This window comes from Vulpes lagopus, chromosome 2 (genome assembly GCF_018345385.1).
Source record: "Vulpes lagopus strain Blue_001 chromosome 2, ASM1834538v1, whole genome shotgun sequence".
Taxonomy (NCBI): domain Eukaryota; kingdom Metazoa; phylum Chordata; class Mammalia; order Carnivora; family Canidae; genus Vulpes; species Vulpes lagopus.
In genome coordinates this window covers 99,513,859-99,528,598 of record NC_054825.1, presented here as the reverse complement: position 1 = coordinate 99,528,598, position 14,740 = coordinate 99,513,859, and the positions used below count along the sequence as shown (strand labels likewise).

Below are 14,740 nucleotides of genomic sequence, written 5' to 3'. Positions count from 1 at the left end.
TCCAGCTGGACTTTTTTTCTACCTTTGACTTAAAATAATCTAACTCAATCACCAGTAAGTCTTCACAACTCTAAAGTGGATTATTTGAAGTTGACAAACGGGAAGATTACTCCAATTTTCAGCAAGGCAAAGGACTAATTGCTCTGTAGTCTGGATATAATGAGGTGATGACTTCATTCCAAAACTTAACCAAAAATTCTGAAAAAAAATTTCAAAAAATTCTAATGCAAAATTTCCTTGGGCACCTTTGGTCTCTGGCACTTTCTACACAGAGAACAAGGTTAAATGAGAAGCAGCAAACGGAAAGAAGGGGGAGGGAAACTGAACACTTCACTGTATATACTGTTCAGTTTCTTATGGAATTTTTTTCAAGTCTTTCCTATCAGGCTCCTCCCTGGGGATCTACTTATTCATAGCATTCAGAGAGCCTCAATCTACACAGGTGCACTTCTGGGACAGGCTGGCCTCCAAGGCTGAGGGCAGTTATAGGGTAAGGAACCAAAATGTTCCTTTTCTAATATTTTGAGGTATGCATCCCCAGTGTTTCCCATGAATAAGCCAGTCACTTTGGCAAATGTATCACATCATTGAAAGCGCTACTAATAAACCAGGACTCTCCTTCTCCTGGGAGACAAGGCTAAATACAGCCAATCCCTAATGGTATGAGTTATCACGCCTTTGCTTTAACAATAATAAGTTATTAATGATAAATTATATTTATTTAGCACTTAAGTGTCCTAAGCACTCTGCTAAGCATTGTATATTTGTTACCTCATTTAACTATTACCACATTCCCATGGCATGGCTATATTCCCAAGTTTACAGTCAAGGATACAGGATCAGAGGTATGAAGATTAAAGATTTGAACCAGGTCTACCTGACTCTGGATCCTAGCTTGTAAAGCACTTCACTCTGCCAAAGGGGTGTGGAATCCTTTGCATGATAGTTCGGGGGCTTCGGCTGCCCCAGGCAGCCTGACACTGCCTAGGACCAGCCAGTTCATTTTTTGAAAAAAGAAGACCGAAATGCTAAATTGATTCTGGAAATATGTCTCTGAACCACACATCCAGGGAACAAAGACCATCCACACAAGAACAGACAACAAGATTATACACATCCTCGGTGTTTTCTCAGAGTAACTTCCTATTACTACACTGCCAGTGTTAGCTAACAAGTAACAAAATGAATTGAAAGTTTCTTTTCACTTGCTTTTAAATAATGTATGCCCAGAAGTAATTCATTTTATTCTCCTTGATTATGTAAAATTTTTGAAATGAGTCATACTTCACACATGCTATTCAGGCTTTTTACATCCTTGGGCCATACTTTCTTTTTTTTTTTTTGTGGGGGGGCATACTTTCTTTTGTGTGATATGTTATTATAACTGCTTCCTCCTTTACCATCTTCCTTCTTCCGCAACTATATGTATTTGTGATGAAACAACTCCTGGGCAGTTTTTTACCCAGAAATTTGAATGAGTCAGGGGAGTGAGAAAAATGATAAAATAAATATTTACTTGTAGAGAATAAACACATTTTTGCTGGACAGAATTATCTGAAATATCTCCATCAATTAAGTTCCTTGGATAAGTTCACATTTATTTCATTTTTCCCATATAAACACAATCTCAACTCACATCTATTTATATAATAAGGCCATTGGAGAGTGATGAGTGACTAGTTAATGAGTTGTCTTTGTTCTTTCCCTTGTCAAATTTCCCAAGGCTCTTGAAACAGGTGATCTTAGATCAACGGGTAAATATTAAAAGCACCCTCTTACCCTGGCACCATTATCCTGTTGGTACTAGAAGCTCTAGTACAGATTCATCTAAGAAGAGACAACTTTGGGCAACATTGAAACCCTGGGAATTGCCCCCAAGGAGGTGGCATTTTTCTCAGTAGATAAAGTGGACGTTTCCAAGAGCAGTCAACTGCATGGAAGCTCACTAAGCACTCTGTGTTCTCTTTGTCCCCTCTCAGCCCATTACTTCTCCCAGGTTGGCATTCTTCAATGTTAGAAGGCACATACTAATTAAATTTTAATCAGAAATGCTCTGATGCTGTTAAATGTGCCATGTCCTTCAACAGACTCTATAACACATGAACCCATATTCCAAGATGGTGACCTTTCTAGTTTTTTGTGGGAGTGGATTTGTCAATGTGTGGCCCCTGTATTAATTTTGATCTTTGGCTTACTAGCTCAAAGAAGATAATAATTGACAAACAGGAGTTCTTCATCTCTGTCAGTCAAATTGTATAATTAAGTATATGCATGAACCTGCCCATAACTAATGTCCTTAAATATCTTCTAAAGAAAAAGACTCAGAAATCTCTTTCATTTTGTTTAAATACTGAATAATGAGGAAATGTAGAACTGTCTTTTGTGTTCCTGTTATAATTCATCCAGGGATAGATGGTGAGTGTCATTTCCCAGGGCATATTTTCAGGTCAAAGAAAGACACATTGAAAGAAAATTCAATCCAGAGTTCATCAGTAACTATCCCATTCTTCTCAAGACACTTTAAGGCAAACCACTGAAATTATAAACAGAGCCAAAAAAATTTTAGGATATTAATGCACACCCCTTGTCTTTGCAAATGAAAAAATTAAGACCAGAGAGACTAAATTACTTGCTTAAGACCAAAGAGACTAAATTACTTGCCCAAGATTGTACAGTTGCCTTGAGACAAAATGTCCTCAGCTCCATATACAGACTGGATCTGCATAATACTGTGAGGTTTCACTATTAGAGGCATTTATTTCAGACTCAAACCACTCACTTCCACATATCTTAGGATACAGGTATTGTCTTCTTTGCCTCTACAGGTGAGATACATAAATATGACCTGGACAACCTCATTGTGTCATCAAACAACACAGTGTTGCAGACTTGTGAACCCTGACTTCCTGCTGGAGCCCTTCATTTCCTTGTGTGATTTGGAGCAAGTGATTTATACATAGAATCCAAGTTCTGGGACTAAAAATCTCAGGGTTAAAATCTTAATTTTTCCATTTGCTAGCTATATAATCTTGAGCCAGCTACTTTATCTCTTTTAGTCTCCTTTTCATTATCTATAAAATGAAGATAATGAGCACACAGAGACTACCATGATGATTAAGTAAGAGAATAGAATAAATGCTTAGTGTGTTGCCCAGCAATTAGAAGAATAAATATTAACTCTCCTTAGCCACTTATCTACAAAGTTAGAAGATGGATTGGATATTCTTTAAGACTTTATTTCAACATGAATATTTTATAATTTGATAGCTTGAGCAGTTTCTGTTTTCTCCTTCCATTAGTAGGAATGTGACATACTTTGTTTATGCTTTACTGTATTTTCACAATATATAGCCTTTCCCATGCAGTTCATGAGGAATAACTCATTGGCCTTAGCCTAAGGGCAATTAATCAATTTGACCACTAGATGGTGATTAAACTCTTATGGCCTCTCAGTTGGTAGACTACTGACCAACTAGTAGAAGACATTAAATATATAAAATATGGAACTTTCAACTTGGAAGAACATCTAATCTAATTTGAAGGTTTTGAAGAAGTTGGCATGTAGAGGTGAAGTGAGTTATTCAAAGTTACACAAATGTAAGTTGCAGACTTTGGAAAAGAATACAATCCCAGTTTTGGCCAACAATTTGTTTTTTTTTCATTACACTGCAAGAATTGTACTAGGAACACAGTATGGTATGTGGCTGTTTAGGGCTTCTGCAGGTCTAGTCTGCTTGTCTCACATATGTCTTTGATGGTGTAATGAGAAAGCTTTAAGTACTCCCTCTGTTCCTTTTTAAGGGGATTGTGTCTGTTTTTATCTTAACATTTATTTTCTTTGGTGCCACCTCTTATCCCTCACTGATGTTTATGTAATTTACTTTCAGAAATTAATGGCTAATAGGATATCTGGAAACATAATATTTTCTTATGAAAAAAATGTACAGAATAACCAATATAGTTTTTACACCTTCAGATCTCTCCAGTGGCCTCACATTCAGTGTCCTTACCTTTAGTGATCTCATACCCATTAGGGAATTCATACTAGGTATGGGGGAATGTGTTTCATTAGTACATACATTCTTTTTTGCTCCCAGAATGTTTTGTGTGTGCACATGTGTGCGCGTGTGTGCATGTGTGTATACAAAATGCCTCTTGTAAATAACGTTTTCTTCTATGACTTTTCTACTAGTAACCAAATAAGATGTTAATGGATGCTCACAAAGAGAAAATAGTGCACCTCACCCAGGACTTACTTCCATATTTAAAAGTAGATGGGAAAATGGAAATAGATAAGAAAACTTGGAACTTTGAGTCCAGAAGACGCTTTCAATAGGACAATCTATTCCCATCAGAAAATGATATCTGTTTCCCAAAGTCAGAGAGCTGGTGATAAATGGGATCAGCCTAGAATCTATGCCATTCCAGACCAGTGTTCTGTAGGCTAACCCTGCTGCCACCTTGTTCATACAGCTTTGGAACCCACTTGGGTCAGGGCCAGATGCTGATTCAGTGCAAGATAAAACCAGGGTATACTCTAAGATTATTTAAACTTTATGAGTCTCTGCAAGATGGCTGCGCTGTTCTTAACCTTGCTGCATAGATTTTGGCACATCCGGGATGACAAGATGGACATTTTGCATAATTCTGACAGCAACTAATTTTGCCTTATGATGCTACTGATACTCTTAAACCAAAAGTGCCCTGCATCAAACATCCACATTTTAATTATCCTGGACCTACTTAATCTATGCTGATAGAATGTGTGTAGAGCAGTTTTCTTTGTTGATGGAAAATGTTTTACCAAATTAAGGGATAGAATTTGAACCCAATTAGTCGCCTTTAGTGGACTGACTAAATATTTATTTTTCATCAGCGAAGTTTCCCAAAAAAACCTTCCATATGGTGGTGGGAAGATGACGTGGGCATACTGCAGATGGCTGCCAGCTAATTGCCAGGTTGGGTTGTATTTGGGATGGTCCCTTAGCTTCCACGAAGGTGAGGAAGCAAAAAGCAGCATACACCCAGCATTTGAGATATTTGAGTTATTTATGTTGATTCTCCTCTCAGGTCCATAAAAGGTGGCTCCGATTCCTCCCTTTCTGAGCCTCGGCCAGCTCAGTCCGGCCGAGCCTTCCTATTCAGAGTCCTCCGAGCGGCTCTTCCACTTCAGCTTCTCCTGCTGCTCCTCATCGGGCTCGCCTGCCTTGTACCAATGTCAGAGGAAGACTATAGTTGTGCCCTCTCCAACAACTTTGCCCGATCATTCCACCCCATGCTCAGATACACAAATGGCCCTCCTCCGCTCTGAATCAAGCAGATGCCATCTGCAGCAGTGCTGATAGCATAAGGAGGATTTGGCCAAAAGCAATCCCAAACTAGTAAAAAGAGGACCGGAATCTTGGCGAATGTCCTTGATGTGGCACCTTTAGCTCATCTCTGTATCCCATGTGTGCAAATTATGGCTTCGGAGATAGTAAAAAATGACAAGAGGAGAACAGACAGACAACAGTTTGGGAGGAAATTTTGTCTGAAACTCTGAGCCTCAGTGCTAAAGAGGGCCAGGACCTCCAGCGTTCTCTGGACGCATGAATTCTGGGATGAATCCTCTGCACACCCAAGGACTTAAGTAACTGAGCAGCTCTCCCCTGGTGCTGCTCCATCCATTCAACACAGGCTTCTCCCTGAATGCCAGGTTGGCATTGAACAATCTACCAACCAACCAGTACTGAAGAGATTTTAGAACCTTGTAACATACAATTTTTAAGAGCTTATATGGCACCTTTCTTTTTACCTTGTTTTCCTTTGGGGCATGATGTTCTAACCTTTGCTTTAGAAGCACAAGCTGTAAATCTAAAAGGCACTTTTTTAAAGCTCTAAAGAAAAACTGGATGTAATAAATAAGATCATGGAAGGCTTTATGTGAAAAAAAAGTTGAATGTTACAGTAAAAAAAAAGATATTTATGTATGTACAGTTTGCTAAAGCCAAGTTTTGTTTGTATTGATTTCTCTGCATTTATTATAGATACTATAAAATATTTTGTCTGTGTTTTTTTTTCTTCCCCCTAAGAAAATGACTCTAAATTTATGTAAAGCAGGCACTTATCAGAGCACACCCTAAATGATCTTTTTTGCAGAATGAGAGAACCTGAAACATAAATACATAGTAAAGAAAAAGGGTGGTTACAAGTGGCGCACATTTAGACATAAGGGACTCTGGATGATTTTTCCCCCTCCTCTTCCCACAGCTAGTCATATCTCCTGACCTCTTACTTCCCAACATTTTTTTACAGACCCCTTTTCTCTCTATTCCCTTTGCCTAGTTAGAAGAAACTCCACCTAATCTCCTGACTGAGGCCCCATCCCCACTCCATCTCAAGGATACACAATGGCTGTGTGGATATTTTTTTATAGGACTCTTGTTCACATCCCTAGTCTACTCCCAAATCTTCTGTTGCTTTTCATTGTCTCCCAGAAGAAATACAGTTTTCATTCCCCATTCAAGTCCAGATGCAAAAGATTATTCTGCCCCTCTGATCTTGCCAACCAGCGGCCATCGTGGGATTGCTTGGTGTTCATGGCATTTTAATCCATCCTTTAATAGTTGGAAGAGGAGGATTTATAGAAAGCCCAGGTCTGAGGCTTCTCTTGAAAATGGGAATCCCTGGTGCCTTGGATACATATTCCTGGGATGACGTGGTTGCTGGGGTGACTTGGTTGCTGTCCCTTGAAGAACAGGAAGATATAATTTTTACATTTGCCTTTATATCCTATTAACTCCTCTCACTAAAACCAGTCTAATTCCTGTGAGTATTAGTTTACAGATACTCTACATGGAGAATTTAAACCAAACTGAGGTACTCAACATTACCTGAAACTGCCCACCATGGTTTCCATGATGTTTGTAGCCTGCATGCCATCTCAACTAGGGTTCCTGAGGATTTTTAGGTTCCCAATTCCTGGGATCACTGCAGAACTTCTAGTCCCATCTCTGGGCATACAAGCTGAGAGTTTACGTTAAAAACAGACACCCGAGGTGATTTTTGCCCCATTAACTGTTGAAAAGCACTTTCCCATCCCTTCTACCTCCACAGTTTTGTTCTAACTACTCCTCTCTCCTACGACTCAACTTACAGAGTCACCAGCTCCCTAAAGACTTCTCTGATCAGTGATTGGACTATATTTAAGACTTCCCTCTACTGAATTTTCCTCACATGGGCATTCTGCTTTCTACCTACCATCAGATTATTCCTGTCTCATGTCCCTGGAACCCTGCTCAAGGAACAGATTGGAGTTGAGGTGTTCTGTTTTAAAGAGGAGAAACCTTAGCACAGGTTTCTCCCCTTCCTGTTTCTGGAAAGGCTGTGAGCAGGGGCAGAGATTGGAGCTGCTGGTGCCCTTATCTGAGATTGGGCCTTGCCCTTCCCTTACTTCCCCTCCACTCCTGCTCTGAACTCCGGGAAGTAGAGAGCTGGGAACAGTCCAGCCCTTAGGAAAATCAGTGCACAATGAGACATTAGCTATGGAAGAGATCAGCACCAAGAGATTGCAGAGCCATTGCTTCTCCACATTATGCCTAACTGACTAATTAGGCATCTCCCATCCCTGAAGAATCAAGTGATAAATGTGGCTAAGAAAAAAGTTTGGTTTTGATTAAGAAGAATCTTGGAGTATAGTCTTTTTGTGTCTTTCTAGAAACCCCTGGGAATCACCCAGAGGGATGCATGATGTGCATTCCTATTACATTGTTGAAGACTCAATCCAACCTTGGAACAGAACAGAACAGAAGGGCAAAGTCCTGATGAGTGGAAGCGTTGAAGCTGTGAAGTCATGGCTTTCCCCAGGTGATGATATGACCAGTCCAGTGAGGGCCAAGCCAGCCACAGTTGAGTCTGGTACCTCTGCCCAGAGCCCTCATATTCTCACCTGCCTCTTGAGGAAGGGGCCACAGGACACCATTAGGAGCAGTCCTGGTAACAGAGAAAGAGGATGATTCAGCAAAGGCTTTGGGAACAAGATGAGAGATTATTCAGGGAGTTAAAGGGCTCTTGTTTCTGGAGTGAAGACTGCCAAGGGTCCTGCTGTGGTCTAGAGGTGGCCAGTGATCCCGAGAGTGGTGGGTGAGGAAGGACAAAGCACAGAGCCCATCGGCTGGCTAGGAGCATAATGAGATTTGCACAGGCAAAAAGGAAATATTAGAAATAATGAGGAAGGAGAAAATCCATAGAGCTAACATGGAGAAATGAAAGTTTGGAAACTAAAAGCAGCAACTTACCAAGAAATCCAGAGAAGAGTAAAAGACTTTCGGGAAAACTGCCCCTGGGGAGCAGGAACATTGCCTCCTGGAAAATGGGGCGGCAGTAGCCTCTCTTGTTTTTGTAAGAAGAGAGGAGAGACACCTTCAAAAGGCTTGGATGAGAATTCAGCGAGCTGAGGTCTGAGATTTCCTGTTCGAAAGGCAGGTTGTGGTAGACTGATTTACAGCCTATGCTCTGGGGCCAATTATTAAGAAACTAAAGCTACAGGACTTTATTGACAAGCCACAGAATAGATCGTAAAGCAAAGAAAAGTAGAGCGAGTTGATTTATGAAAGGCAATCGTGGCCAAAAACACAGGGTCTCTGGGAGCTGGGGTGGATGGGCCTGAGACCAGTCCTAATAGTTGGGATCTCTGCCCCTGCCTCCCACCAGTCCAGCATCACCAAATGTGTCCTCAGGAAACTGGGTAAGTAAGAGTCTCAGAGTAAGCACTGAATAGGTTCAGACACGCCAGGCAGAGCAGCATCCCTCCTATCATGGTGTTTATCAAATGCCTGCTGTGACGTGTGATCTGCCCCAGACCTCCTGAGGCCAGGCTCCACCAGGACCCCATCACTTCTCGTTTAATTATCCATCAAGGCAACCCTCACAGGGCCTTTGACATACAGAAGAACCTGTCCTTTCCTCCACAATGTCCTGAAACTGGCAATCAGGGCAAATGAGACAAAAGGGGAACTAAGACACAGGAACAATACCTGTTTTAGGGGAGAAAAGGGAGGTTAAGTCTTGTTAATTTTCCAGCACACTTCTTCTTTTAACTTCTTTGTCACCTGATTTATGTTACGGTGGGTTGCGTTTCTGAAGAGCATGAATGATAGTCTGTGGAAACAGAGACAGGTGAGGTGATGGCACGAGCACAGAGGCCATTCCCAGCTTTGTTGTGAGCAGCACCAAGTTCGGGTGATGCGAAGGGACGTTTTACCAAGGGGGGTCATTTCAATTTTAGATTTAATAATACACTGTGATGATAATAGGCTGATTGTCAGACCCAAAGGAATCCAGAGACAATGAAACTTAAAAGAAATGCCTTTTATTTTCAGTTCCTGGCTTCTCACTAACCTCTCCCCCAGAGTTTAAAATCTCTACCAGGAATCCATATGTGAATGCCATAGAGGAGCCTGAATTTAGGGAAGAACCCACATTCAGAGGAGTAAGTGAAAGAAGTAGATGAATTGGGGGCACTTCCTGCCGCTGGGCAGGACACTGGGCAGAGGCGGCCGCTGGGGGAATTCATTGAACTGTGTGTTGAGGAAGGAGCATCTTGGAAGGCTAGAGAAGTCAGAATTGAGAATTGCTAATAAAAAAAGGTGATATGCTGTAACAGCACACCACACACAGAACAAGGAACATTTAGTCTGGGGAGCCGAGGAAACTAGTTGGGACGCGGACACAATCTTTCTAAAATACAAAAGTCACAGTAAAATAAATCAACCTTGCAAATTTTTTTAACCTGTTACCTAATACAGGAGCAGGAACATAACTGAATTTGAAAACCCATTATCAGAAGAAAGTCCTTGGTAACCTGTGCTCACCTGGCTGACTGCATTGATGCCATAGGCAGTAGAGAAGAAATCCAGGTCTCCCAGCAGAGTAGTAGGATCAGGACGCACAGATGTGCATTCCAAGCCCAGCCCTAGATCCTGCCAGACCCATTTTGAGGCAGTTGCTGAGCCCAGAAAGTGAGGCTGCTGAGCAGCTGCCAACACTATGGACAGTTCCCAGGCAGTCACCCCAACCCCAAAGCACCCAGCACAGCTCACCTCCCTCCCTACAACACCTCTCTATGGGATTTACAGGTTGACCGGAAACTGTAGGGATGAGGTCCGTCCAGGCCAGTGTGTTCCAGGTGTGGTTCTGATCCTCAGCATCGGTGTTACCTGGAAACTCATTAGGATAGTACCACTTTGGGCTCTAGGCCACCACCTGCCCCAGATGTCTCCATCTTGGGACTGGTTAACTCTCCCTAGCTGGCCACATAGAAAATGTTGTAAGCCATTTCCCCATGTTCCCCCACAGACTTGTTATGTACATTTCATCAACTAATAGGTATCCATGTAAATCTAGATTTTTGTTCTGGATGCTGTCCTGTGCTGTTGATCTGTCTTTTCATTGTTGTCTTAATAGAATAATTGATTATAAAGATAATGTATATATCTATAGATACAGATATACAGTAAATAAATAGTATAATTATGACTATTAATATACTAGCACAGTGTATCAGTTACTTTGTTACAAGTTTTAATACATCTTAGGACAAACACCATTTCTGTCTCTTTTTTATGTGTGTCCATTTTAAAGGCTAATTATTGAAGTCAACCGTTCGAATCTCAAAACTTTCTCTTGTTTTCTAAAGAAAAATGAAGTTTCTGATCTCCCTCTCATTCATCTCTCAATTTGATGTTACCATTCTATGCTTTTCGATTTTTTTTATTCAAACAACATACACATACTGCTTTTAAAAATTATAGCCCAATTTTTATTATCCTGTGACTTCCATTTTTAGCACAGTATATATGTGTTAATTCCACTGGACATCTCAGTATCTTCCTTCAACAGTTGTTTCCTTCCCGATTCTTGCTGTCAAACAATGTTGTAGTAAACATGCTTGCATGTATTTATTTGCGTGTATATCTTTGTGTAGTGCTGCTTTAATTTCCCTAAGAGAATTGTCCTAGGAGGAATTACTGAATCAGAAAGGTATGTACATTCTAAATTTTAATAAATTTGCTAGATTATTTTTTTGAAAAGTAGTGATTTATGGTATCCCCACAGTGGGGAAGAGAACTATTACCTCAGACCTCATCCCTCCTCAAACCAATCTAGAGCAACGATTTCCAAATTATGGGAATTATTCCCGGTTTGTTAATGTCTTAAATCCTGCTCATTAGAATGTCTCAGGGAACTTACAGAAATGTAGAACCACACCCACCTCACATTAAACCAATTAAATCATGGTCTCTGAGGATCAGTACTTGTATGAAGCTCTCTGTGATTCCTCTGCATAGTAAGACAAGTTTGGAAGGACTGGACCAAATGTTACCACTTCCTAAAATATTGCCCAACTGAAGGCAACAGTAGCTCATTGTTTTTAAAATTTGCATTTCTTTGACCTGTTCATATGATGATTCCTTTTGTGTTACCTCTGTGCTTTATTTACTTCCTCTGTAGACTCTGTTTTTCTTTCTTTTTTTTTTACTTTTTTATGCAACTTCCAAGGAACACCCTGTATATTGGAAAAATTAACCCTGTATACAATTTGTCTTGACTTTATATAATTCCTAGAGTTACACAGAAAGTTTTCAGTTTTATGTCATCAAATCTAACAGGTTCTTTTTCCTTTATAGTTTCTGAATAGTCTATATTAAGAAGGTCTTTTCTTCTCCAAAGTTATGAAAATGGTTGCTTGTATTTCCTTCTAGAACATTTATAATCTGGAGTCATTTTTGTAATTGGTGTAATTGGTGTAATTGTAATTAGTGAAGAAACCACTTTATCCATTTCCAAACAAACAATTATCCCAAAGCCAGTAAAACAAGACAAGGATAAATCCTTTTATTACTAGCTTTTAGCATCCAAAAAGTGAGCATAAAGCTTGTTGAATAAATTATAGTGCATATATAATGTTTACTATAATGCAACTATTTTTTTAAATGAGATCAATGTATACTTATTTATGAGGAAGATGTCAAAAATTTTTAAAAAGACATATAATAGCTTCTATAATAGGCTCCCATTTTTGTAGGAAGAAAACCCATATTAATTACCTAAGGCAAGGAAATTTTTAAAAAGATATATATGAAATTCAAGACTTAACATCATGAATGGAATCATCAGGGAAACAATTTAAACACATTACTTAAACCATGACAAGGAGCATGATTTGTTTTTGAGATGCTAATTGCTGTAATGATCATTTAAAAATCAAACAAAAGAGTACTTCTGTTCTTGCATGAGAGACATTTGACTTGCTTTTTAATTAAAAAAATAATTTGGGTATGCTAAAAATTAATGGTGATGGGTCATTTATTAAAAGTAGCATCTTAATGGCTGACTCTGCTTTGGGTGGTCATCCTGATTTTTTTTTTCTTTAAGATTTTATTTATTTCTTCATGAGAGACAGAAGCAGAGACACAGGCAGAGGGAGAAGCAGGCTCCCTGCGGGGAACCCAATGCGGGACTTGATCCCAGGACCACAAGATCACTCCCTGAGCCCAAGACAGACGCTCAGCCACTGAGCCACCCAGGTGCCCCAATCATCCTGATTTTATTGTTGGTTCCATTTCCAGGGCGTAAGAGCCAAGGTGGGCAAGCCCCAGTTTCAGACAAGGATGCTCCTTGATCAGGGTTCATGATGAATCCCAGAGAAGCGCTTTCCTGGAAGAGATGTCCTCCCAGGAGACTCAAGAAAAACCCCAGCTTTCTAAACTACCATCTCCTCCAGAAGTCACTGCTTGCAGGGGAGAGCAGTCCTATCAGGAGCAGCCTGGTCACCTGAAGGGGTGGGAGCAGGGACAGCAACAGCCCCTGAAAAGGCCCAGGCAGCTTCTAATATACCTTTCCTCCCTGGTATAGGCGCTGCAGATTCACCTGCTTGGCTTTCCTTGAAGTCTGCCCCTAATCAACAGCCTCCCTTCATACCCTGCCTACAAAAGCCAGGCTTTGTGTGGGGCTCGGCCCCTCCTCTCCTCCATCACCCTCATGGGAGTCTGCTGATCAGAATGGAAAACTGATAGGGTAACAAAGGACCTGGACTTTCATAAGGTCCTTTCTGTCCAGTCTCACTAAGGAGGTTCCACCCACAGCAGAGACTCAAGAGCCACAGTACCTGTGCTCAACCCCATAGCTGGGCCACTTCCTAGCTGTGTAACCTGGGCAAGTCACTTAATCTCTCTGTTCACAGGAATATACTAGCACAGAATGCAGGAGGTTGTGTTGAGGATTGAATACATCAGAGTATGATGGATTCACACTCTGTGCTGTATGGTTCTTGGCGAGTACTGTTGTGCCCAAGATTGCGAATCCGAGAAACCACCAAGGAGCCGACACCAATGCAAACACACGAGGGTTTATTTACAAGCTCGAGCTGGGGTTCAAGTATGCCCGACACAGACACAGCGGAGCAGGGACTTGGACCCCGAGGTGGGTGCCAGATTAGTTTTAAGGGCTGGTCTAGGGGACCTCCAGAAGGGGTGAAGGAATTTCTCAAGTTCTGTTTACATTTTGATATGGGGCCTTCAAGGGCATTGAGCTCTGTTCTTATTCTAATAGGGACTTCCTGCCCTTGGCTTGGGCTCTGTTCTTATTCTAATATGGGACATTAAGCTGTAAACTGTTTTGTTTTTTTTCCTGTAACTGAAGTAAGGTAAATTTCAGCTCTTATTCCCAAGGGCCTGGGATGGCTGTACTGGTGCTAACACTGAACTTAAAGTGGAATGGCCTTGATTTTCTCGGCCTCCACATTTCCCCCTCTCAGAGGAACCTAAGGAAGGACCCAATCATGGGTCCAGGTTGCTCTCAGAGTGAGCCAGGGGGAATGATTAAACCAGGATTCAAACCAACCTTGTTGCTGTTGTCGCTCCCATTCACATTTCAGCAAAGAAGCAACATCCTACGTTTAAGGCAGCACATAACCCCCCACACACACACCCTTTGTTGTAAGAAGACTAAATCTAATCCCCTTCTATTTTGAAGGACAACCTCAGACTAGGGAGTTTTGGAGGTGGGAAATAAGTGAGAACGGCACAGTCTTAGCTTTAGGGGATTGTCCTTGTCTGGTTGGCTTTTCCATTCTGGAGCAAAGTCCTTGAGAACAGCGTGGGTACGTGGGTGTAGTGGACCCAGGGAGTAATCCCGTCGACCTTGAGAGTGGTGGGAGGGTCAGGATCATGATATAAGGTCCCTTCCAGTGAAGTTGAAGTGTCTCTGGTGTTGGTATCTCCGCACGTACACTCAGTCACCTGGCCGATATCGATGGGGGTCCGGGGGTGGCCCAGTCTCATAAAGGGCCCTCAGCTTAGGCCACACCTGCTCATGGGTTTGTTGTAACATTTGGAGGGAGAAAAGAAGTTGGTGATCATCAAATTCAGCAAGCACCTCAGGTTTTAAATTAAAGGTGGAGGAAGACTGAGCATGATCTCATAGGGAGTCAGTCCCATCTTATATAGGGAATTCCTCACCCTACCTAGGGCGAAGGGGAGGAGAGTCACCCAGTTCCCACCAGTCTCCAGGGCTAATTTAGTTAAGGTCTCCTTTAATGTTCTGTTCATCCTGAAAAAGTATCTACAAACACCAGTAAATACCTGTATCCGTATTTTCCAGGTTTTATCTCAGTGTAGTCCACTTCCCAGTAGGCTCCTGGGCAGTCCCCTCGGAGCCGGGTGCCGGGGTTAGATCCATGGGCTGTAGCATTAGTTAACTG

General features: G+C 41.4%; 1 protein-coding gene across 16 annotated transcripts in view; it reads left to right on the top strand.

Moving 5' to 3' along the window:
* Nucleotides 1-6,039, top strand: part of SYNE1 (spectrin repeat containing nuclear envelope protein 1) — a 450,580-nt gene extending 444,541 nt beyond the window's left edge. For 14 of the 16 annotated variants that reach the window (XM_041744182.1, XM_041744178.1, XM_041744179.1 and 11 more), the window contains one exon: nt 5,071-6,039. In XM_041744182.1, the coding sequence (XP_041600116.1) occupies nt 5,071-5,311 (241 nt within the window). In that variant the 3' untranslated portion in view covers nt 5,312-6,039. The remainder of the gene's footprint in view (nt 1-5,070) is intronic. The other 2 variants (XM_041744187.1, XM_041744186.1) reach the window with 1 other exon arrangement.
* Nucleotides 6,040-14,740: the final 8,701 nt, after the last annotated feature.